This window comes from Netta rufina (assembly GCF_964035555.1).
Source record: "Netta rufina genome assembly, chromosome: 2".
Lineage (NCBI taxonomy): Eukaryota > Metazoa > Chordata > Aves > Anseriformes > Anatidae > Netta > Netta rufina.
This window is the reverse complement of record NC_140124.1, coordinates 91804390-91828554: the sequence shown is the minus strand read 5'-3', so window position 1 is coordinate 91828554 and position 24165 is coordinate 91804390. Positions and strand designations below refer to the sequence as shown.

General features: G+C 40.1%; 1 protein-coding gene across 1 annotated transcript; it reads right to left on the bottom strand.

Annotated features, from left to right (window-relative positions):
• Positions 1-1021: 1021 nt before the first annotated feature.
• Positions 1022-23677, bottom strand: SLC6A19 (solute carrier family 6 member 19; the record flags this gene model as incomplete). Its single annotated transcript, XM_084281519.1, has 12 exons — positions 1022-1231; positions 2383-2545; positions 5051-5210; positions 6652-6856; positions 8117-8273; positions 9482-9610; positions 11368-11480; positions 12239-12349; positions 13103-13284; positions 14917-15054; positions 16893-17033; positions 23476-23677. 12 exons carry the CDS (start codon positions 23675-23677, stop codon positions 1022-1024), a joined length of 1911 nt encoding a protein of 636 aa, XP_084137645.1.
• Positions 23678-24165: the final 488 nt, after the last annotated feature.

Here is a 24165-nt window from a genome sequence, read left to right as displayed (position 1 = left end):
TACCAGGGTTTTGCTGTTTTGCACTTCAGACCACTTCAGTACATGCCACAGAAAGCAGCACGCTCACCTCCATCCCTGCCACCTGCAGCCAACTGCTTCAGGCTCAGCTCAGTCCATTCTCAGCGGCTGAGCTTTTTCTCAGTAGGAAAAACACCTCTCAATTTGGTGTAGATACACTCTAAAGGTATACTCTAGAGTCGATGTAGAGTTGGAAAAGACCTTCAAGATCACCAAGTCCCACTACTAAACCATGTCCCTTAGTGCCGTGTTCTCATGTCTCTTAAACGCCTCCACGGATGGAGACTCCACCACTTCCCTGGGCAGCCTGTTCCAATGCTTGACCACTCTCTCTGTGCTGCTACTTTCTCTCTCCAGAGACCACGTAAGGAATGGGACTGCTGACTTACCTCTCCTGCGTCACATGGAAATGTGAAGCACAAAACAATGTCAAGGTAGGTGTGTGAGTGCCTGTGTGCAATTAATAATATATATATATATATAAAAAATACACAAATCAAACTCTCATTTCCATACTTAGAAATGTTTTTTATTAAATATTTTCAACTTCTGTATGAGATATAATATTGGTGGCTTTGTGCAACACGGTGGCATGTAAAGTAAAAACAATTTAAGGTGCAAGAGAAGTCAGTATAAAATTACCCTTCAGATTGGTAACCCAACCAGAATGATCGGACATGGAAGAGTCACTTATGGCTTACCAAGCACAGTGCATCTGCAGACAGAGACCTCCAAGACAGTTTCAAACAAGCTGGCTTCAAAACCAGAAGCAGGATAAAGGATTTGGCCTGGTGCTCCCATCACTCGCAAAGGTAGACATTTTGCTTCCAGGATCCAAGCTATTACCTCTTCACAGAGCATTGCATTGTCAAGAGAACAAATATTTACCTGGAAACAGCACACAGTTATCCTTTTATGGCAACAAAATTAATTCTGGATTCTTAAAGAAAATCTTTTTTCCTTTCTTCACTAACAAGGCGTTCTTCCACATTTTTACAGGGCTTTATGCTGAATTCTTTAAGTTTCCATTGACGGAAGTCTCAGACGTGGCGCCTATAAGGCCTGTGCGATCCTTTTTCTTCTGACAGCAATTTCTGATGGCTTTGTAGATGGCAAAGGCGGGGATGACCAAACTTGGCACACCGGCAAGTATTACAATAATAGCATACACCCAATTGGGATATCCAACCTTCTGTGTTTTCGGGAACTCTTCCTGAAAGAACAAACAAGCAAGCTGTAGGAAGCCATGTGGAGAATATACCCATGAGCATGTACTTGTTCAGTATTTTAATAGAACAGAAACAGAACCACAGCAGCAGCTAGACACAGGGAACAGCCATTTGCTGCTTCCAGAGCAGCTTCCAGCTCAAGGTTTTGCAGTCTTAGCCATTTGTGATTTATTTTTTTTCTTAGAAGCAATGGGGAGAAGAAATACGGTGAGGAGCAGGGAGTGCTGTAGGGGAATCAAGGCTTGGTGGCCAAATAGCCCGTGGGCAGGCAGGCTGAGAGCAGGGTGTGGGAGCACCATTGGGGTTTTGAGGAATGGAGCTGGTGGAGGAGGGAGAGGCAGCCCCATTTTCCCCATCTTCCTTTCTCTCCGTCTCTGTCTTATTAAAATAAAAGTTGACCTTCGCAAATTTAACATGTTGTATGTCTGGCTTTGCCCCAAGAATGCTGACTTTTATAAGGCCATAGAGCAAAAAATCAGAGCTAGGTAGGCAGGGAAGAAGAGATGAGGTCCTGGGGAAAATGATGCATCCCCTTCCTTTGTCTTGTTATGCCCTCCCCGGTACCACATACAGCTTATTATTCTTCAAGGGGAGGAAAGGAAAAGTAGATAATTTATTACCCTAATTATAATTCAAATGATGCAAGTATACTTGGAAGAGCGAAGAAGAAATCTGGGTAGGAGAATATTAATTTATTCTGTTAGCGTTGAGTAACCAGCACTACTCCAGTTCCATGGTCTTAAATGCACATGGAAACACATGCAATATCAAAATGCCTTCACAGACTTGGTCTTTTGTCAACACAGAAAGGTTGTGACATTTCCAGCTCTTCTATAACCCCTACCATGGAACTGATGTCTGTTTAAGTGGTCCTGTTCCAGTCTTACCTGACAATTGGATTAATGTTTGGGCTTTACCCAATTTAGAAAAGCTGCTCAGGTGTTGCTGTGTATCAGTTGTAGGCAGTACAAATCAGGACTTATTTTTCTAAGTGTTATTTTTTTTATGGCTTTATGTTTTGTAACAAGTTTTTTTTACCTGCAACCTGTTTCAGGTGGGAAATTATTATGACTCTGGAATTAAAGAAGAATATATCCAGTAATTCTGAATAAATGAGTTGGTTTTATATACTTACATAGCTAGGATCCCAGACACTGTAGAGCAGTTCTTCATTGACCTTCACCACAAAATAGAAGAAGAAGATAACTAACATAATGAGAGGGCTGATAACTCTCCAGGTAACCTGCCAGAAGATATTGGGCTTGTGTCCAATCATGAACTCAATATCCTTGTTAAACCTAGGGACGAAAACAGGAAGTTCAGAGCCATAAAAACAGGAAAGGATCAAAGGCTGCCTGCTCAGAAGCAGGAAAGTTCAAATGACACCTAGCTGTGCTTCCTCGGACTTTGCCTTGGTCCCTGTGTCAGGACTGGCAATGACATCAGGAGGTAAGCCCCAGCAGTGTGAATTTAGGCAGATATTGCCGTAACCATGCTAAAAGTTTCTAACTCATAGCTCCCAGAAGTAAGTCAGGAAAATTAGTTCCAGAAATGTACTTTCTTCAACAATTCTGTGAGCTATATACGAAGTAGTTCCAGCAAGAAAGAATCAGTGTAGACAGAGCTTCCCTATAATATGTTACAGTTTTTGAGAATTTTTGTAAGCATCTCAGAACTGCATCAATTAAAAGAATTGACACAATATTAAGAGGAAGCAAATTGGAGCAAATTAAAAAATTAGATTCTATAAATAATGCTTGTTTAATTTGGATTTCTACCAGTTTTTTCAGGCTGACTACTGAAGTAATATTTAGCTTTACGTTTGTTTCATGAAGGACACCTAGAAATGTGTCATTTAGGTTAAGCACAGAGTGCACAATGGAAGAATGGGACAAAAATGTCTCCACAGGAAGAATCCAACTCTGCATTGCAAGTGATATTGTCCTGAATCTAGTTTATGACCCCTACAAGTGCTACGTGCACACATTGCCTGAATAAAAATTAGTTTGGCAGTTTGGGGCTTCTATTGTTGTTTTACCTGATGCAGTCCCATGGGCAAGCCCCAAGGAAGCAGCATGCTGTGCTGTACCTCTCGGCAGCCCTGTGAAGGTGGTGAACACCAACCATGCAATGTTGAGCTAGAGGAGGTTCCTCCTTTTCCCTGAATAAATGCCCTCTGCCCCTCTGTGTGGAGTGCTCTGCTCTGTCTGCCAGTTGTGGAAGAAGCAGAAAGAGCACCCTTCACTGCTCCTGCCAAGGCAGGGCCACATCCTATGGGCGACCCAAGACTTTGGAGGCAGGAGAGAATGGGTAGGATGTGGCAGTGGAGTTGAGGTGGGGAAAGAGGAGCTCCATGTTCCAGTTCCTGTCATGGATAACTCACAAGTCCTCCTTCTGCCAGGAGAGCCACCATTTTACCAGTGACTCTTCTTCAGATCTTGAGAAGAAGATCATGGACATTCCTCTGGAGCAGATAACACCACCTTGGGGCAGCCCTGACAAGCTGAGAGCATCTCCCTGTCCTCACTTTTCCCACCACCATGCTGGTGCCCTTTGCCAGCCCTCTGAAATGCCCCACTGCCTCCAACCACTCTACAGGAAATACAGATACCATCTGCAGGGACATGTAGTGGCCATTAAAGTGGGACATTAAAGGCTGGCATTGAAGCTCCCATCTGAATCAGTCCCACAACGGCCTAGACCCATGTTTATATCCTGGGAATAGTTTTAGTTTGTCTGTGTAAAGTGTTCTGATTTTAAGAGGAAGGAAAAGTGATCAAGCGAGACTTTTCTGTCCTTACTAAATTAAAGTAAGCCTTCTTTCACCAGGGTCCTCTCTGTGCTCACCTAATTTACCTAAACAGACTCGTACCTCCTCAGGTATCAAACTGTATGTATGGGAGCAGGGGCCAGAGGTCCGTCACTCCATTGCCAAGAGCTGCACAGCCAGAGGGCTGGCACAGACTCAAGCAGCAGCTACAGGTGGTTGAAGGTCCCCATAATATTTTCATATTAATTATGAATGGAAAGGTGGAGAAATTACATCTCTAAAAGGTGGATTTATTACATCTCTAAAAAGTTGTTAGGAGAATTACTCACTGCTAAAATAGATAAAGTCCTAAACACAAGAGGAGCATATCTCCGTAGCCTTGGATTTGCATCCTGTTGTAAAACGATATCTACAACCTGCAGAAGGATGCCTGCTTTGCACAACATCATCTAGCACTCATTTTAAACATTCCTGGAACAGACCTGTGTTTTAAGCTTTTTGGCTTTTGTGCTTGTACTGTGCTTCTGCTAATTAAATACTTCATGTAATTATTCTGAAGAGGGTTTGTTGTGAATGCCACCATATTTACACTGTAAGTGAGTTATAGTGGCATTTATATAATTGTTGCAAATAAGTATATAACAAAGCTTATTTTAAAAATAAATTATTTGCACTCATATTATTTTACTCTAGTCTACTTGGTAATGCTTAATATTCTCTTTCCGTACCTTAGGGATGTGCTTATTTCAGCTGGCTGTTATAGAGCATTATCTGTCACAGCGTATTAACAGAAAAGTGGAAAGCTTTCATGTACAAACAAAAATCCCCATCAAATCCTTAACAAATCATCTTTTTTTTCTTGTTGAGATCTATTTTAGAAACCTAAATCATATAAGCCACCCTAAACTACAGTTGCATAATTCTAGAAATTTCTCTAACGGAAACAGTGTGCATTGAGTTGTAGCAAGATTGCAGCTAGACAACCACTCTATTTACATGCTATTTTCTAGTGAAATTTAACTTTCTTTCATACCTGTCTATTCCGTAAATGTAGACAACTGAAAACATCTCACAAAATGCGATTATTAGCAAAGGAATAGAGCCAGCAAAACTGTCGAACAAACTCAGCCAGTAATTACCAGACGCCAGGACAAAAATAAAAGCTATCAAGTAGGACCCTGCACAGATGAGACCTGTGAAAGACAAAACAACAGAAAACAGTAGGTTTAGACACAGAAAGAATAAAACAAACAAACAAACAAAAAACACAAGCAAACAAACTACAACAACAACAAAACCGAACCAAACCCAACCATTCAAACAAAACCAAGTGAAACTGGGCAGATTTCTGAGCTCCTCAGGTGTACTGATTTGCTTGTCTCAGAGAATCACAGCCATGTTCAGGCAATCAGGGAAGCCTCTGTTGTTGCTGTGGAGCTACCTTGCCTTGCAGAAAGCTTGCCTGAGGAAAATGCACGTCAGTGGATAAGGAACTGGCTAGATGGCTGCACACAGAAAGTGGTGGTCAATGGCTCTATGTCCAGGTGAAGGCCCATGATGATTGGTTTCCCTCAAGAGTCTGTCCTGGGACTGGTACTGTTTAATATCTTTATCAGTGACATAGACAGTGGGATCAAGTGCAGCCTCAGCAAGTTTGCAGATGACACCAAGATGAGTGGTATAGTTGATGCAACAGAAGGAAGGGATGCCATCCAGAGGGACCTGGACAAGCTTGAGAAGTAGTCCCAGGTGAACCTAATGAGGTTCAACAAGGCCAAGAGCAAGGTGCTGCACCTGGGTTGGGGGCAATCCCAGACATGAGCACAGACAGGGAGAAGAACTCAGGGAGAGCAGCCCTGCAGAGGACTTGGGGTTTCTGGTGGACAAAAAGCTTGACACAATCCAACAGTGAGCACTTGCAGCCCAACTGTATCCTGGGCTGCATCAACAGAGGGGTGGCCAGCAGGTGGAAGGAGATAGGGGATTGTGCCCCTCTGCTCTGCCCCTGAGAGGCCCCAAATTGTAGTGCTGCATCCAGGCCTGGGGCCCCAGCACAAGAAGAATGTGGGGCTGTTAGAGTGGGTCCAGAGGAGGGACACAAGGCTGGAGCACCTCTCCTGTGAAAAGAAGCTGAGAGAGTTGTGGATGTTCAGCCTAGAGAAGAGAAGGCTCCGGGTAGGTCTCATTGCAGCCTTTCAGTACTTAAAGGGGGCTTATAAAAAGATGGTGACTGATTTGTTGCTCAGACAGATAGTGATAGGACAAAGAGGAATGGTTTTAAACTAAAAGAGGGGAGATTAGATGTTAGGGGGAAATTCTTCACTCAGAGGGTAGTGAAGCACTGGCACAGGCTGCCCAGAGAAGCTGTGGATGCCCCATCCCTGCAGGTGCTCAAGGCCAGGCTGGATGGGGCTTTGAGCAACCTGGTCTGGTGGGAGGTGCCCCTGCCCATGGCAGGGGGGTTGGAACAAGATGATCTTTAATGTCCCTTTCAACCCAAACACTTCTATGATCCCATGAATTTTAGAACAAATTTGCCATTATTCCACGTGATTAATACTGCCTTTTGTAGCATATAAACTACTCATTGAAGAGGTGGGAGTGGACATCGCTTGTCTCTGATAAAGCACTTACCTGTAACAAGTTCCTTAGGCCATTTAGGGGGTATAACGTTAAGATCTTGTAAAGGTACAAGCACACCTTCCATGTTTCCAAACATAGATGACAAACCCAAGCAGAATAGCATGATGAAGAAGAGAATGGACCACAAAGGTGAGACAGGCATCTTGGTGATAGCTTCAGTGAAGACAATAAAGGCTAAGCCAGTTCCTTCAACTCCCTGTGGAAGATTTCAGAAGCTCCAAAAATTAGGCTCACTAACTCACGCAGACTTTAAATTTACATCTGTATTCACTAGAGTTGGTGTATACTACACCACACCACAATAATTATGCTTTTTGATTCCACAAAGACCTCCCAATGCAGCAGTGTATTTACTGTAATTATAATACAAATCCTATTTCATGGAACTGAAAATGAAAAAGCTGTGTGATACCATTTTACCCTTGATTGGCTGTTTATCCTAGCATAGTTCTGCCATCCATAAAGCACTACCACTAAGTGAGACTGTGGTGGAAAATGGTAGCAATGACAAACTGTCAAAGAATTATATAAACAACAACAACAAAAAAGGTTTATTAGTGGTAGGAGAGCAGTTTGTACATCACATGTGCCAGAAGACACTTTGAGTTATGATTTCATTTTTCAATATATTCATGTTGCTTGCAATAGAAAAGATATGACAATACTGCTTAGCCTATAAAATCAAAATTTCAGGACTCTGGATGCCAGCTTGGCAGCAAGTCTGAGTCTGCTGTGCATCTGCTCCCTGCTGTGTGTAATGCCTTGTGAGGTACCAGAATGGGCTGTCCCGTCTGAAGAGGCTGAGCCAAGGTTTCCAGTCCTCTGGATTTTATAGATACCTGTATTGATCTGTAATTCCCCACCTTTTCAACATATATATAAGTATATATATATATATATATTTATGTTTTAAAAATATAAAATCCCAGGTATATGGATTTAGTCACAAATCCTTCTTGTACCGTTTCTTTTAACCCCAGTGTCAAGGTTCATCCTTCCTGTGTAGTGGCGCACCTGTACTGATCAGGGCAGGGCTTGCCTCCCTCTGGGAGTCTCTCCCTTATTTCTCATTGTATTTTCTTTCCCACCACAGTTGCAACCAGGTAATTGCAGAGAAACGCCTGCCTCTGTTTAGCCAGGAATAGCAGGTCAGCCTGGAGCACTTGTGTGTTCAGGTTCTTTTCTGACATGTTGCCAGTACTTATCAGAGGAATTAAACTGCTTATCTCTTCAAAAGCAAAATGATATTATATGGGATAAACAGAAGTAATTCTTTAGTACAAGGGCATTCTAAGAAAACCTCAGTCAGTGAGCTCCAACAGTGTAGAAACAAACAAACATTGTAGAAATGAACAAACCAACACACTCAATGAAAAACATTAGTCAAAAAATAAAAATGTTGTTATAGTTTCTACAGTATTAATGATATTGATATGAGCTAGGGTGTACAACTTACATCATTCAAGAAAGTTTTCAGATCACAGGTTTCAAACTTAAGGCTTGCAAAAATTGTTGGATCAGTCATGTTGCATAACTGCTGCATTTGTTCAAAGTTATCTTGGGTTACATTGCCTTCTGGCAAGTCAAATGCATTCATCAAGGTGAGAATGTTTCTGTAAAAGTGAAATACAAGTACTTTGAAATTATTTATTTGTAAGCAGCATCAGGATTCATTTTGATCTGCAAGTTGTTAAGAACACAATGCCTTTTATTCAAAGGAAGCAATGCTTCTATTGCTCAGGATCGGATTATGAAATCAGAAAGTCCAGCAGTTTTGTGCAAGTGCAATTCTTTCTTTCTTTTTCCAAGGTGAGCCCAATGCTGTCTTTCAAGACACAGCCCGTGGCTAAATGGATCGGGCACTTGGGGGGCCTGTGCAGCAGCTGGGTGCCCCCATTTGCACTGCAAAGGGAAACACTCAGCAGTTCAGACCGGAAAGCTTCTGGGGACATGTAAGGTGCCTGCAGTTTCTTATCATGGACTTTCCCAGCTGAGTAAGGAGGAACTAGACCAGATCCTGCAGGGTTTGGCAGCCCAGTTGAGAATGGAGTCTGAACTGCTCTGTTAAAATTAGGCACCTCTGTGACACCCAAGCATTTAATCTCTACAGGAAGCAACCTAAACACAAGGCTGACACAGCATATATTGCATTCAAGCCATACATCAGCTCAGCAGGCAGAGATTATTGTGATTGCTGTATTTTTTAGTAAAGTTTCTAGACAATTTTCCAGTAGGTGGTAGGAATTCATTAAATGAATTAAAATGAGAAGATTAATGACTGGGCAATTTCTCCATGTAGTATGCAGAGTCACTAGCAGTGGCTGAAGTGGCCACACTATAATCCAGATGTGGCCAGTATTCTGTGTTATTTCATTTCACACTAAAACTATAGATATTCTAGCATGTTTTAATGAAACAATATATCATGAACTGAACATGCCTTTGTGTTGGTAGAAATTGCACATTAACTGCAGTTATACTTGAAATAACTTTCAGGAAAACAACAACAACTACAAAAAAAAACACCATTCAAATATAGAATGTCTTCCTCCTCCCCTATTACTTTTGGAAACACCAGGGAATAATGTAAAATATGGTTGCTTATGTGACATCTTTGTAGGAAATAAGGTGGCACAAACAATTTTCACCCCCTGTGGGATGATTTTGATTTTCTGGAGCAATGGGTGGTCTGATACCATGTGGGTCAGGAGCTGTAATTTTTCGGAAACAACAAAAGCATTATCATCAGACTAAGAAAACTGCCTCAGCCAAACAAACATCTGTATATATATATTTTTTTTTTTCTTTTTCATTAACTTACCTGTCAAAACAGTCATCGTATCTTTCTGTAGCTCTGAATCCAATGATGGAATATATGACAGTCGCTGCATAGACAGATGTGAAACCATTGATCACTGAGATAATCACAGCATCTTTCTCACAGTTGTTGCTGCAATTCAGAGAGAAGAAACAATGGATTTCAAGCACGTTCACAAAAGAAATACTAAAAGCTTGCTACCAAGACTAACAAAAAAGTAGTCTGCAGATGCATAGGTACATCAATATGCCCTCTAACAATATTCAAGTACAGCTATTAAGATTCAGTGAATTAAAACTTGGTGCCTGAAGCAATTTAATAGCTATGCTCTTCCTTTTTTTTTTTTTTTTTTAATCTTCAATCTTCTCAAATAATCCTGTGAATAAGGAATAATTGCCTCTTTTTTTTTTTTTTTCTTTTTTTTTTTTTCACAGTCTTGTGGAGATTAAAACAGGAGGGGCAAAAAAAAGTATGTCTTGTTTTTGTGCCTAGAATGCATGTGTTCTCACACCTGTTGGCATAGGCTGTATCTTAGCAGCTGGGCTATTCTGCTGCGGGGTGAAAGATTTGGGTTTGAACTCAGTCAAAAGGAAAAGGTGTACAAAAGCTTCTATAAAACTGCGGTACAGTGAAGCTGTGGTAGCCAAGACTATTTAGGAACAGTTTTGTTTGACTGATGGAAAAAAAAAAAAAAAAAAAAGCCCCCACCCTTTGGAAATACTATGGGAAGGTTATGCTGGCAAGGTCAGACAGGCTGCCTATTCCATTGAGAAAGCTAAACTGCTTTGTAGAGACTTTTTTGCTGCAGATATTTCTTGCCAAAGTATCTGCGCTGAGATGGAAAAACTGCAGAGCCAGAAAGAGACTTTCATCTGAGAGAGAAGATAAAAAATCAATATGAAATTAGTTAATGGTTTTATTAGAAGGCTGTAAAGCTCTAGATATTGTATTTCTCTTGGGCAAGGCAAGACTCTTCAGAGTAATTTGATGTTGTCACGTATAATTTTATGATCACCTTTGAGGGAAAGCCAACAAAGACTTGTGGCACTGTGACCTTTCCTGATTCATAGTTTTGCAAGTAGATTTATAAGGGGTGGAGGGCATTGAATTGATTGATTTATTTTTTATTTTTTTTTTGCTGTCCTCTGTTGTCAGTTTTTCCACTGTAACACGAGATTGTCAATGGCAGGTTTGATTAAAATAATTCTTTCTCTTAGAGAAGGTGAGATGCTCAAGCTCCTCCTTGTTATGAATGGGACCAAACTAGATATCTGAAACTTAATTTGGAGACATTTGTCAATAATATTAGTATAAGGGAATGACACACGGTTTATCTTTCAAAAGGAGAATGCTGAAGGGATAGGTCACTGTTCCAAAATTTTGGGAGGTAATTTGCTTCTTGGGTCAGTCCTGGGCAAAGGGAGTTGGTACTCCATCTCTTCCCTGGCCTCATCACATACATAAAGGAAGCAACTGAATTTGAATTTTAAAATGCCTCAATATATCTTCCAATCCCTAAAGCAAAGATTTAAGCCACAGTCTGCAAATTGCTTTGAAATGCTTGTAACATCACCAGACTCCAGCAGTGTGGAGATAAACAGCAACACCACACGCTGAGCAGCCCTGCTCAGGAATCTCCTAGTGGCAGGTAGCCAGGCTCCTTCTTTCCAGCCTGACCCATGCCATCTTTCTGCAGGAAGCCAGCCAGCACTGGGACCTGAAATCTTGGCTCATGAGAGCTAGGATCAGCAAGATGAGCTGTGCCTTACCTGTTTGAGGGGATGGTGCCCCCGTCTCAGGTAATGACTAATGATGGAGCAGGAATGGACAGGCTTCATTTGAAAGAATGAAATATTCATAAAAAATTTGGTTTTCGTCTGGATACTTACTGAACAGAGTTGTAACTGGAGAATGAAATGAGGCCTCCAAAGGCCAGGGAGAAAGAGTAAAACACTTGAGCACCCGCATCCAGCCATGTCACTGGGTTAGCCAGCTCAGTAACCTGAGGTATCAGATATACGGCTTTAAGATTATATACCATGGCTATTTACACTGAATATGAAGAATTTAAAACAATAATTAAAACAAGAATATTGGTCATGCAGAACTTACCATTTTTGAGGAGTGTTAAAAACAAAAGTTCAGCACTTTTGGCAAACTTAATTGTTTTCAAAAAGAAAACCTGTAGGTTTTCTGCAAGTATTTTGAAAATTGATAAAGAAATTACTTTCCATAGCTGACAGCTGCCATGCCTGTTTCCAGAAAAAGGTTTCTGTTGTTTAGCATTAGCAATGACCACTCAGATGTCTGCTCATGGAAGATGAAAACTCTTTTAATTTTGCTTAAAAACTCTTCTATAGTTACACCATTCTCCTAGGTCTTTTATATAGCCATATTGACTAGATGGGTTCTCTTCCCAGCTCTCTGACAGGTGCTCTATAGTTAGAGAGCATAACTGTCCATAGCTAGAATACACAGCACCCCAAGAAAAGAAAGCAAGCTCCCTTGAAATAACTTCCTTGCATCCCTCTGCAATAATCCTTGCATCTTTTATAACAGATACTGATGGTTGGGAGAAAGTATATGTACATCTGTGCATTTTATATCCAATGTGAAGAAAGATTCACCTGTCAGAATCAAGGTTTTAAAGAAGTCTGAGGGATAGTTAGAAAAACACCCCTGAGAGGATTCATTTTTACTCAGATATTAATTACAGAGAGAACTACATCATGTTTCAGTAAGGGATGGGCTGTGACTTACGTTGGGAGTGAAGAGATACACAATCCCATTGACTGATCCCTTCAGTGTCAAGCCACGGATTAGAAAAATGGTGAGCACAAGGTACGGGAGAGTTGATGTTATGTACACGGCCTGCACAAGGAGCATGTAGATACAACAGTTAAATACAATGAAACACTTCAATAAATATAGCACCAAAGGGAAGAAGAGAGGGGAATGAACAAGGAATTGTGATTAACAAACAATAATGGCAAGTTTTAAATGAGTTGCAATCAGCATACTACAGAAAACTATGCTCAGAAGAAACAGAATGTGAGTATATTTTGACAATAATTTTACAGTCGTAGTGCTCTACTTAAGACAAATTGTCATTGCCGAAATTCAACTTAGATCATTCAAAAGCAACATGGAAAATAATCTACACCCTGATATCTGGTTGATGCTGCCAACGCAAGGATGGGATCTTAGGGCATCTCTGGACAGCAGAACATTGGTTACTTGTGCAGAGAGTATTAAGGGCTAGCACAAACCCAAGTAAATCGTATATGTATGTTTTGAAGAGAATAGTAATAGCAGAAAAACAAGTACCTTGATCCCGTGTTAATGTGAGGATATAAATAATTAAAGAGTGTTCTGCTAAGATCTGTAAGAACAAGGAAGCTGACCTGCTCACAGCAACGTGCACATAAATCAAACCAAATTACACCAAATCAAATTCCATTTCATTCATCTTCCTTCTCCAAAAATCATTCCCGGTGATGACACCTGAAGTTTTAGACACGCTTTCACCCAAGAAATAGGCAGTTTCTACAGCATGATTAGGTCTGTACGAATAAGGAATCACAGCAGCATACCATCTGTTTTGTATAAAACAAAGTAGAGTACCTTTCCTGTTGTTTCAATGCCTCTGATTGTGCACACGTACAGTACGCCCCATGCGCATGTCAAACATAGCAAAAGCCACCACTGTATACTGCCTGAATCCGCAATAGAAGCGGAAGTGTTTAATGTTTCTCTGTACCAGAAATAATCCACAGGGGAGCTCTTGGCACACTCTTCTATGTAACCTGTAAACACGAAACAATTGTCATTCTATATTTATTCTATTTGCTTGAAAAAAAAAAAAAAAAAAAAAGGTAAAAAATAAACACAGGTGTTCAAAATTATATTACATAATGCTAGTGATTTTGTTCTTGTCAGATTTCAGATCCCTAGAGGCTGGTTTCACAGAAAAAAAAAAAAATGAGTTAATGAGAAAATGAGAACATGTTAAACAACATTCCTAAAAAATATTTTTAACAGGGAAACAGATGATATTGTTATTTCTATTAATTCAGATAAAGCAGATAAATTATTTGAGGCTCACTCAAAGACTCTTCTTTCTGTACAAATTCTCTTTTTTCCTACAAAAAAGTTAGAATCCTCTTGGGCCAGGGAGAATGTGGAGAGGACTTCTGAGATTTTTTCCACATACATGTCTATTGAATGGATTATTTTTTTTTTAAGTAGAGGAAAAGTAGCTAGGCAGATGTTTTTCAATGGTTGTGCACTCTTCCCACCTCATCTCAAACAAAAACAAAACCAAAGAAAACAGCATTGGGCTTTTCATACACACCCTGTTGTGTCCTGCCTGGTGGAGCCCATGCTCCTGCTCACAGCCTCCCACAGTCGGACGACTCTTCACCTCCTTGCTCTGATCAGCAATACTTTCTTCACCTTCCTGTTTTGTGGGGCATCGTTCAAGGTCTTGTCAGCTTAGGTTGAATTCTCAGCTGCCTGCAAGGCGCTGACCCATGCAGTATTCTGCCCTGGCCTGCCCTTACGTGAAGTGTTGCTGTCCAGATGCTGGGAGGAGAGGAGCATGGCTCCCAAGAGCCGCTCCCTGAGCCATGGGAACAACCTGTTCTATACAGTTTTGTGCAGTTTTTCTTTTTCTTTTCAATACGCAATTAAAGGGCTGTTGGAGAAGAGGTGGGAGGGAGCAAACAGGGACTGGAGTTTATTGCCACTGTGTGGATGAAAGGCAGTGTCTGGCATCTGCCAGACATATACTTGTATAGCCAAAAGCTTTACATTCCCTCCCACATATTTATAAATAATTTCCATTATTTTCCGCTCAACTGGACAGGAATGCTGGAACCTGACTACAATATGCAGATACTTCCAAGACTCAAGACTCCCAGATAGCTGTGAAACTCTCAGCACCATTTTAAACCAATATATATAGCACATTATCCATTTTACTCCTGGTTAAAAGACTTATGTGAGGAAACATGAATCTTTATCACTAGCGCTGATGACTCGCATAAGAAACATGGAAGTGCTATTAGACAATGGGTCACTCAGGCTGGCATATGTTAGTTATGAAGAAACATTGTCTAAATCAGGAAAACATTAATGTTTATGCTAGACTTCTGTTTTGTGAATATTCTTTATGTAAACATATCTGTCAAAATTGTTCCAATGGCTTCAGCTCAGAAGTTTCATATTAAAAAGTCCATTTTTGCCTCAAAGATTAAATATTGATCGTACTTTATAGAGAATGCATTTTTAAAAAACATAAATACTAAAATAGCACAATATTCCTGAAGAAATTAGTTTGTCTTACTGTTGTCTTACAGAAAGAGTTCCTATTATTCTAGTTGCTAGAAATAAAGAAATGTGTTATGAAACAAAATACAGTGTTTCATAAAATATACCTGTTCTGTTGGCAGTGACAGGACAGCTGCTCCAAGGCAGGGGCTCTTGGAAGGAGTTGAAGAAGTACCACATTACCCAGGCAATGATAGTATTGTAATATAAACCCACTAGGAAAGATACAAACATTGCTGCTATGCCTGGGGAAAAAAAAATAAATAAATCAGAATACAATATAAATTTCATCACTCTTTAATAAAGACATATAAAAACATAGTAAATAGAAAAAAAAAAAAAAAAAAAAAAGAGAGAGAGAGAGAGAGAGAGAGAGAGAAAATAATAATTAAAACAAACAAAGATCAGTCCAACCAGATATAAGAATACTAAAGCAGCTACAACAAATTTGATTTCAAGGACGTGAAAATAATTCCTGTCTTCAGACTGTCAATACAAAGAAACATACTTTTACTCCTTCACTTCTCCAAAACATGACAATAAATGAAGTTAATGCTTCAAGGAAGGAACTCTAAGGCCAGAATCAACACTCTTTTGCGGTGCACAGAGTGGAGCACAGTCACTAAATGGGGAAACTGGGCTCAAGTCCCATCTCTGGGCACAGGTGTGCATCATGGTAGGAGCCTTATGTTGTTGGTCCTCAGCAATTTTCTACCCTCCTCACTGTTCTAATTCCATGGTTTATAGCTTTTCCCTTCTCTTTTCCACCATTTCTTTTGGATGTAGTCTTTATCACTGTGAATTTGTTACCTAACGGCTGGACAGGTTATTCCAACATAGATATGCCACATAAAACTACTCTGGGAGTGAAGCCGATGCCCATGTAGGAGCCAACTTTATGGGTGTGTTAACTCCTTACAGGCACTACACAATCCTGTTCACAGTCTTGCCCTCTCATATTTAGGGAGTTCAGGGTGCTGGGTATATGTAAAATTCAACTCACTTGGGATTTTGCCTAAATGTGACCCAGATGGTCTTCCCCTTCCACAATGTCATTGCAAAGGTGTGTGTTTCTTGCAGGGGATTATGGCAGTCAGGAGGCACAGTATGTGGAAAGCCGTGAGATTTGAGCCAGTATTTCTCCTCCTCCACTTGCTCCCGAGTAACCTCTGGTGACTTCTCTGGCAGAGACTAAATGCTAATGATTAGGTCCTGAGGGCTCTTGGGCTATGAAGAAGCTTGAAAAATTCCACAAGCAATATCTTTTGTAACTGATTTACAGACACAGTTGATGCCATCAGCAATCTTAACTGGCTGCGTTTCTTCACTTTCAGGTGTCTGGTGATCACAGGCTCACAGAACGGCTGAGGTTGGCAGGGGCCTCTGGAAGTCACCTGCTCCAACCCCTGCTCCAGCAGGGACACCAAGAGCAGGCTGCCCAGGACCATGCCCAGGTGACTTTTGGAGATCTGCAGGGTGGGAGACTACGGGGCCTCTCTGGGCAGCCTGTGCCAGCACTCAGTCATCCACACAGCTGCATAAAGCAGCTTTTACTGCATTGTTAGATGGAGTATTTGAATGCACAGAAGTTTAATACAGATGTGAAGAAGCATATTCTGCAAAATGCTGTCTCCATGACTCTGAGTGTGGTACTTCTCTCAGACGTAAGAAAGTAACCTTACATGGAGTTGGAGTCTGACAGACCAATCTTAGGAAGATTTAACTATTAGCTATCCATCGAAGAATTGCAAAACAAATTTTTGGCACACTTGACTGTCCTACTGGTAAAAACAGTAAATTGTCATAGCAAATGGTAATATCTCTGAAGCCTGAAATTGGTGTCAAATTATGGAAAGGTTTTAACTGGACCCACAGTATCTGGGAATATGGACACAAAATTTTCATAGTGCTTTATCATGATTAGTCTGACCTGTCAATGAAGAGCTAGTGAGAAAGGGTAAGTAACGGATCTTGGCATCTTTTATGTCACACCACAGTAAAATTCTGAAGTTGTGCTCTTAAGGTTATCAGTTCAGAGACAAGTGCTTTCTCATGTGTTCTTTAATATCCTCTTCAGACTTACCAACGCCTTTCAGGGTAGGGTGGATGGAACTCCAGACTCCCACACTGCCTTTCCTCAGCCTTTGACCAATGGCAAACTCAAGATGAAGCAGGGGGATACCCTCCAGAATCAACAAAATCAGGAAAGGGATCATGAAGGCTCCTGTAATGGATAAGAAAAAATGTTTCCTGTCAGTGAAATACTACAATAAAGTACAAACTTCAGTTCTGCTGGCTTTTCAAACAGTGGCTGAATTGCAGGTATACTTGTGGAAATCCTCCTCCAATTTCTAAACAATGCTTTTGACTGATTGACCATACAGGAAACTTCATTACGTTTCAGGTAGGAATTCTTATTTTTCCCAAGTGGCAAACATAAACCATTATTATACAGTCCCAAGGTTAAATTCCAAAGGAGCTACCTTTGGATTGGCAATGGAAGACATATTATTTCTTTCCTGGCACAACTTCCATTTTTTTTTTCTTTGAAAGTTTATGGTTTTATAATTGTGAATCATACAAATTATATGAAGTAGTTGAATGAACTAAGCAAGATGCCTGGAAAGATTAGTCAGGAGCCTGGGGCTGGGTGCCAGTCTCAGTAAGGCTGTCTCCATAAAATGGCCAGTAACTCTTCCTGACAGCTGAGTTAAACAGTTTTTATTTTTTGGTAGGAGAGGTCTGAAGTTCAGGGTTCAAATCTTGTTACGTATCACAAGGCTGGTTAGTATAGGACAAATATTTTCAATTCATTTTTGCCTTATTTTGTTTCTTTATTATCTTCCTCAGACTTGGAGAAAACATCTGACACCACACCAGAATACAAAAGAGCAGAGTCAAATGCTTGAAGACTGTGACGTATTAAAATTGTGGTTATCAGTCATCACATCTTCATCTTCCTAATTATACAGCAAATAACATAAGTATATTAAAAAATGCAAAACACTGTGAACTGTCACTGGGTACTTGCTGACTTTTTCCCCATATATGCAAAGAAAATCAGATAGAAAGTGACAGAGGAAATTTGAACAATGGAAACTGTAGTTTTGAATTCAAGGCAGTTTAATGTTTGGAAGTGTGTGCTCATCTGTTTCATTGGGTATCTTCATAATGTCATATACACCAGTTTTAGAAACGATCCATACTGCAAAGTCTTATTTTTCTGTGGGCTTTAATGAAGTCTGCTAAAAACAACACTGTTGTTTCAAGCAGTCACTATTATACTGAAATCAGCCAGCTGTGTTTTATTGCTTTTTTTTTTTTTTTTTTTTTTTTGCTTCCACTCCTATGGAACTCAAGTAATTCTAGCTACTCACCTGTCCTTCACTGACATTTTAAATATTTGCTAATCACTATTGGTACTGACATTTAAACTCATAAAATTCTATTCAAAATGCTGAGCACTTCGAAAACACACAGGCTACACATCTGAATGACTAACCACTGATACACTAAAAATACATGTTTTGAATCTAGTTGCAAAAGGGATTTTATAGACATGATATTCCCAGACTTATTTAGAGCATTTCATTTAGCACCACAGAAACAACTAAAATACTAAACTAAATATCTAAAATACTAAACTAAATATCTAATACTAAACTAAAAATCTAAAATACTTCAAAATCAACGTGTCTCATCTTGCATGCATTAAAAACTGACTATCACTGTAAAAATATAGACTGACAAAGTGGAGAGGTTTCAAAGGAGATCCAGAAGAATATGACTCATGGCATAATTTTTGTTAGTGAAAAACTGAAGGATTCAATATGAATTGCTATTTGTAGAGAAGTTTGTTGAACTTTCAACTCTACTGATTCTTCTTCTGTTTCTTTTGTGTCAGTATATTACCTTGGGAGATGGATTACATGGACATCGTCACCAAGGAGGACAGTATCCCATTTTTCTTCCCCACTTTGCATATCTCAGCATCCCTTCCCTTTCCCAGAGACCGTGAATTCCTTGCAACAAGATCCTTGCATTAGTGGGGTGCAGCTACCTGTTAGATGTAGGAGCCTCTGACTGGTTCTCTCTCATCTCAGAGGAAAGCAGGCATTTTGTAATGCCAGAAGGGAATGGAGGATGGTGGTCTAGCTTCTGCCCTAGAACTGAGGAAATAGAACTACATGTACTACCTAAAGCCCTTGGTAATGATGCAAAAGGCTTAATGTACTTCACTGTCTGACCCATTTTGTCTGCAAGGACCTGCTTAGCTGTGCTGGAACATGATCTGGTGAGCCCTTAAGGGCCTTTCTTCATCTGATCAGACACTCAATGCACACAGATTTGGCATCAAAGGGCTTGTACTCTGCTGGTACTCCACCCTATTCCTGTAAGTAATACTTCTCCCAGCTGTTTTACTCTTGCTTTCACAGATTGCAGGACTTTTGCAGTGTATGTGATAAGTGCCCTCTCACTGTTGTGATCCATCCCTGTACACCCTGGTGGTGGCTTTCCTCCTGTATGGGAGTGTCTGTGGGACAACATCCACTCGCAAAGCCTCTGGCTTTTCACATAGATAAATTTAGTTATCAGTGCACGGAGATTGAAGCAGGTGGAAACATGCCATGTTCTCCTATCTTGTATCAGGCTGGCACATGGTTGCTCTCCCAGAACTCTCACTCTGGCCAGAAACTCTCATGACAGTAAGATGGGACAAGGGCAAGGTGACCGTGTTTGTATCAGCAATTTGAGTTTCAGAGCATTCTGTCAGTTTTAATCCAGAAGCCCAAGACTCTTCCTGAGAGTCTGCAACCTGACCCTACAAAGTTTGTAAGTATGTTCTATCTTGACCTTTCATTTTTGTCTCCCATTTTGGATGCTGGATAGGCCTCTGCTGTATAGCAATCTCATTTCTCTCTGGTAAAGGTCTTCCTCAGCAATGGCTCACAGAATCACAGAATATCCTGGGCTGGAAGGGACCCGAAAGGATCTTTAAGTCCAACTCCTGACTCCACACAGGATAACCTGGGAGTTAAACCGTATATCTAAGAGTGTTGTCCAAATGATTCTTGAACTCCATTAGGTATGGTTACAAGGACTATAAAGGCTGTTTATTTTCTTATGCAACAAGATCAGGGAGAGAATTTCTAATCAAGTCTCTAAAAGATCTTACAGTGGCCTGATGAAGAAGAGGGATACATCTCCATTAGGAACAAAGATGGTTAGGAAATGTCATTCACCATGAAGAATTAGAAGCATTTTCTTTTGAAATCAAGCGAACAACAAAAAAAGCATCAACTTTTCACTTTTAAGTAGAAAGCAGTCTGACTGATGTTCTGTTTCGGGCTCCATTTTTCCATGGTTGAGCCATTTTTGCAGGTCTTAACTGCAAAGTGCACCTCCTCTCACAAAACTCTAGCAGTCTGGGTAGACATCAAGCTTCACTCTTCAAGATAATGAGATCCAGGAGTAGCACTGTCCCTACACAATAACTCTCCAAATGCACAGCATGATCTATTGCTCCAAACCTCTTAAAATTAAGCCGTCTTCTGTGGTAAGAGGACATGCCACAAGTGCTCCATAAACCTCAAGGGCTTTCCTGAGGTCTCAGGATACTTAGAGGTACTTTTATGAGGATGTCATAAAAGAAGTCTTTAAGCATGACACATCTTTGAAGAGCAATCAGATAAAGGGACTCCATGACCTTTGCACAGCCACAGAAAGGAGAAAGGATGCCTTTCTTATAGTCACCTATCTAATAATTACAATGAACCCTGTAGAAATGTATATAAATAATGAGTAATCTCTCCAGTTGGAAGACCTTACAGCTGAGATACAACATTCTAATCTTGTTTTAGTACTGTATTTCAGAACCCGTTGTATTTGAAGATCTGCATAGCTATTACACATTTTTTGCTTAAGTGTAATCTAAGATTTTCTAAATTAAAATTGAAAAAAATATATATTATTGCTTTCACATAAAGGGAATACAGAGTGAGGAAGCTATCCTGCATTGACTCTGATGTTTTTGTCGTCATTTCATTCAGCATGTCATGCATGGAGATAAAAATGTTCTCCTTTATGCAGTGGCAAAGTTTACTGGAGGCATATGCAAGCTGTAGACTTAGACTTTTTTTTTTTTTATATAATTGGTGGTTTAAATATTAAATATACCTTTTTTTTTTTCTTTTTTTTTTTTTTTTTAATAATACTCATCAGGGATGAAACTAAAATGTTTAACATTTGATTAAATGACATGTTGCTCAACAAAGGTTAAACAAAAGCTATGTGTAATGTCAGAGAGAGCTATCACCTGGGAGGAAGTTTCAATCTCATTATGCTAGTGAAAACACTGAGGCAAACACTGTAGCTTTTATACTGTGTGTATATGGAAATCTAGTTTGCCTGTGGTAATGATGTATTTTACAGCTTTTAAACATGGTCCCGCTGCCTGTATGCCCATCTCCCCATTCTTTCTTCTCTTCCTGCTTTCTCTCACATACTGCCTGTTGCTGACCCCCAAGGCACCAGAGTAATGTGTTAATCTTCTTGACCAGTATGCTGAGTGGCAAAGACTATGGCAAAATTTGCATAAATGTCTAGGAAATATGGATTTCCAACTGGAAGTAGATGAAGCAAGACTGAGATTGTTTGTGCAATCAGGTATGATGCCAAGCTGCACTGACTATGTGCACCTTTGGGGAGCTGTGAACGCAGCTGAATAGGAATTAGAGATGCAGGAACCAGAAAATCTCACTAGATAGAAGGCATCTCAACACCAAAATATCTTCAAAAAGAAGAACTTTAAGATCTGTTTTCACAATACTGGTAGCCACATGTTCTAATTCAAAGCCATTCTTTCACAAGGCAGCAAAGAGCTTTTTATTTTCCTGACTGAAGGGAGAAGTTGAAGAACAGGAATTGTAATGAGAGGACATCAGTGGTGGCAGGAGGTGAGGTGGATTTAGACCCAGCAGAAGAAACTGAGGAGCACTGTGCAGCAGGGAGGGAGAAGGGATTGCACAACAGTTCTCCATCCTTAAGTGTGATGAAGATAAGGAGTCCTTTCTAAGAAGCCATGAGATGGCATTGATGTCCACCGTTATGTTTTGATAATAAGTCACTGCTTTTGGAGTTCTGCAGAAGAATTGATAGGGAAAGCAGCTACATGGACAAATATCTGTACAGTAACTCTAATCCTGGAGCCAGCTATGTCATTTCCTTGCTGTGTGCTGCCTCACAACTTCTGCCTAAAATCTGAGAGTCCTAGGGATGCAAGAAGCAGGAGATAACTGTGTTAGTGTTCATAAGCAGGGACAAGCCACTGGATAATGAGAAAGAAATGGATGAACTAGAACATAGTGTATATCGTGATATACACACAGGAGCAATGCATATCTCTTCAGTGACATTAGTCAGACAGTCATGAGGTATACCAAGTTATTTGTGTTTGCTGGATGTTCATTTTTTCAGCTGCATTTCATTCTGCCAGAACAAGATTGAAAGGAAAGCTAGGTGGAAAAGCAGGAGAGTGCCTGTAAATCAGTATGGGGAAACAGGGTGTTTACTTTCTAAGGATAAGTAGAAGAGCCTGAAAAGCCAACAAGTGCCATGAATTTTGGAGATATCCATTCACTTTTTCAAATGGAAATTGTCATACATAGAATGGAGGCTATGACTTTTCTTGTCTGACTTGTAATTTTTTTGTTACAAGAGCAGGTAGTGCTGCACATGACCTCCAGTTTGCACTGCAAACACTAAAAGCCAGCCCATGGAAGAAAAATCTTAGAATTAAAAGCATCTTCTCTTTCAAGTGAGTCAACTGAATAACGTGTAGTTAAAGTGCCAGTAACTCCCCACAGAGCCCTCCTTGGTCCCCACTCTAACTAGGAAGGACGATTTTCAAACATTTCTCTTTGTACGTTTAATGTAAGCCACAAGTTTTCCTTCGGAATCAAACACCTCAAAGGAACAAAGACTTTTTATGCATATCCTGGAATGAAATGCAAGTAGATGGCGAGCAGAATAGACGTTCAGAAAACTGATGAAGGCATGACAAGCTCCTGGTGCAAATCTTTTATAATGTTCACTCAGTCCTGAACTGAACCCTAAGGTGTCACAGTAAGTTATGTGGTAATTAGTGTATATTTGGATTATAAATGACTTAATAATATGACAGCTAAAGTAATTAGTTAACTACTTTCATGCTGTCACTCCTGTTATCATAAATTACATGTATACTGACACTACAGCCGATAAATAGATCAGTCAAAAAACATTGAAAACCCTATTATGAAAAAATCTTTTGGGGTCCTGATCAGAATTATACTGCCAAGTAGATTATTAATATTTTAAAATATACATTATATATGTATGTAAGTATGTATATATGTAAAGTAGCATCAGTTTTAAATTAAGAAAACATACCGCTTACATGACAGCATAAAACTGATTGGGTCCCACAATAAAAACAGTCCTTTTTCTCCTGTCAGCAACATGATCTCATAACCTGCAAAATAACCTTCTCCATCAGTCTTCTAGAGATGACCATCACTGTCTCTACATGAACTGACTGGTACTAACCAAAGTATTCTATTATTTGTTCCTGAAAGAGATTGAACCTAGTTATAGATGGTGTTAATTAAGATATATTAAAGACATACCTCCTCCATGGCTCTGGCAGAGATACGGAAACCGCCACACGTTTCCTAAGCCCACACAAAACCCTATGCAGGTCAACATATACTGAGCCTTGTTGTCCCATTTTGGTCTGGAGTCTGCCTCTTCTTTCTCAAGGACCTCGAGTTCTGTGTGGGAAGGTATCCTGTCCTCCAGGCCAGGATTGGGTAACTGTAACTTCACCATGTTTTTAGTTTCCTGCCTGAAAAAGCTGCCCCTGCAAGGATTTTATGAAGCAGGCAGCTAGTTAGAAATCTGCACAAAAAGAGACCATCTATTTGCTGTCTTCAGCTATATATAGTGAACCTTTGGCACTAAACTTGAAAGTGCAGACTTGTGGTAAAAAGAAGCGTCAGCAAATCATTCGATTGACCAAGTCAGCTCTGACACTTATTAATGCTTTATCTGCCAAGGTTTTATGGAACAGTCTGTTCATCTATAAGGCATTGATTTCAGTTAATGTAATTCAGGAGATAATTTGGCTATAAACTGTAATCACCTATAAGGTCATGAAACACCCCTCGCCACTCCCATGTTTAAACTTACTTAAATACAAATATAGCACTAACAAATACGGAATAAAGTGATTCCACTGGCCTCAGGCTTAACATAGAGGTTTCATGCTAATTCTTATCATGAAGATAAACTGATTGTGAATCTCCATCACTCTCGTT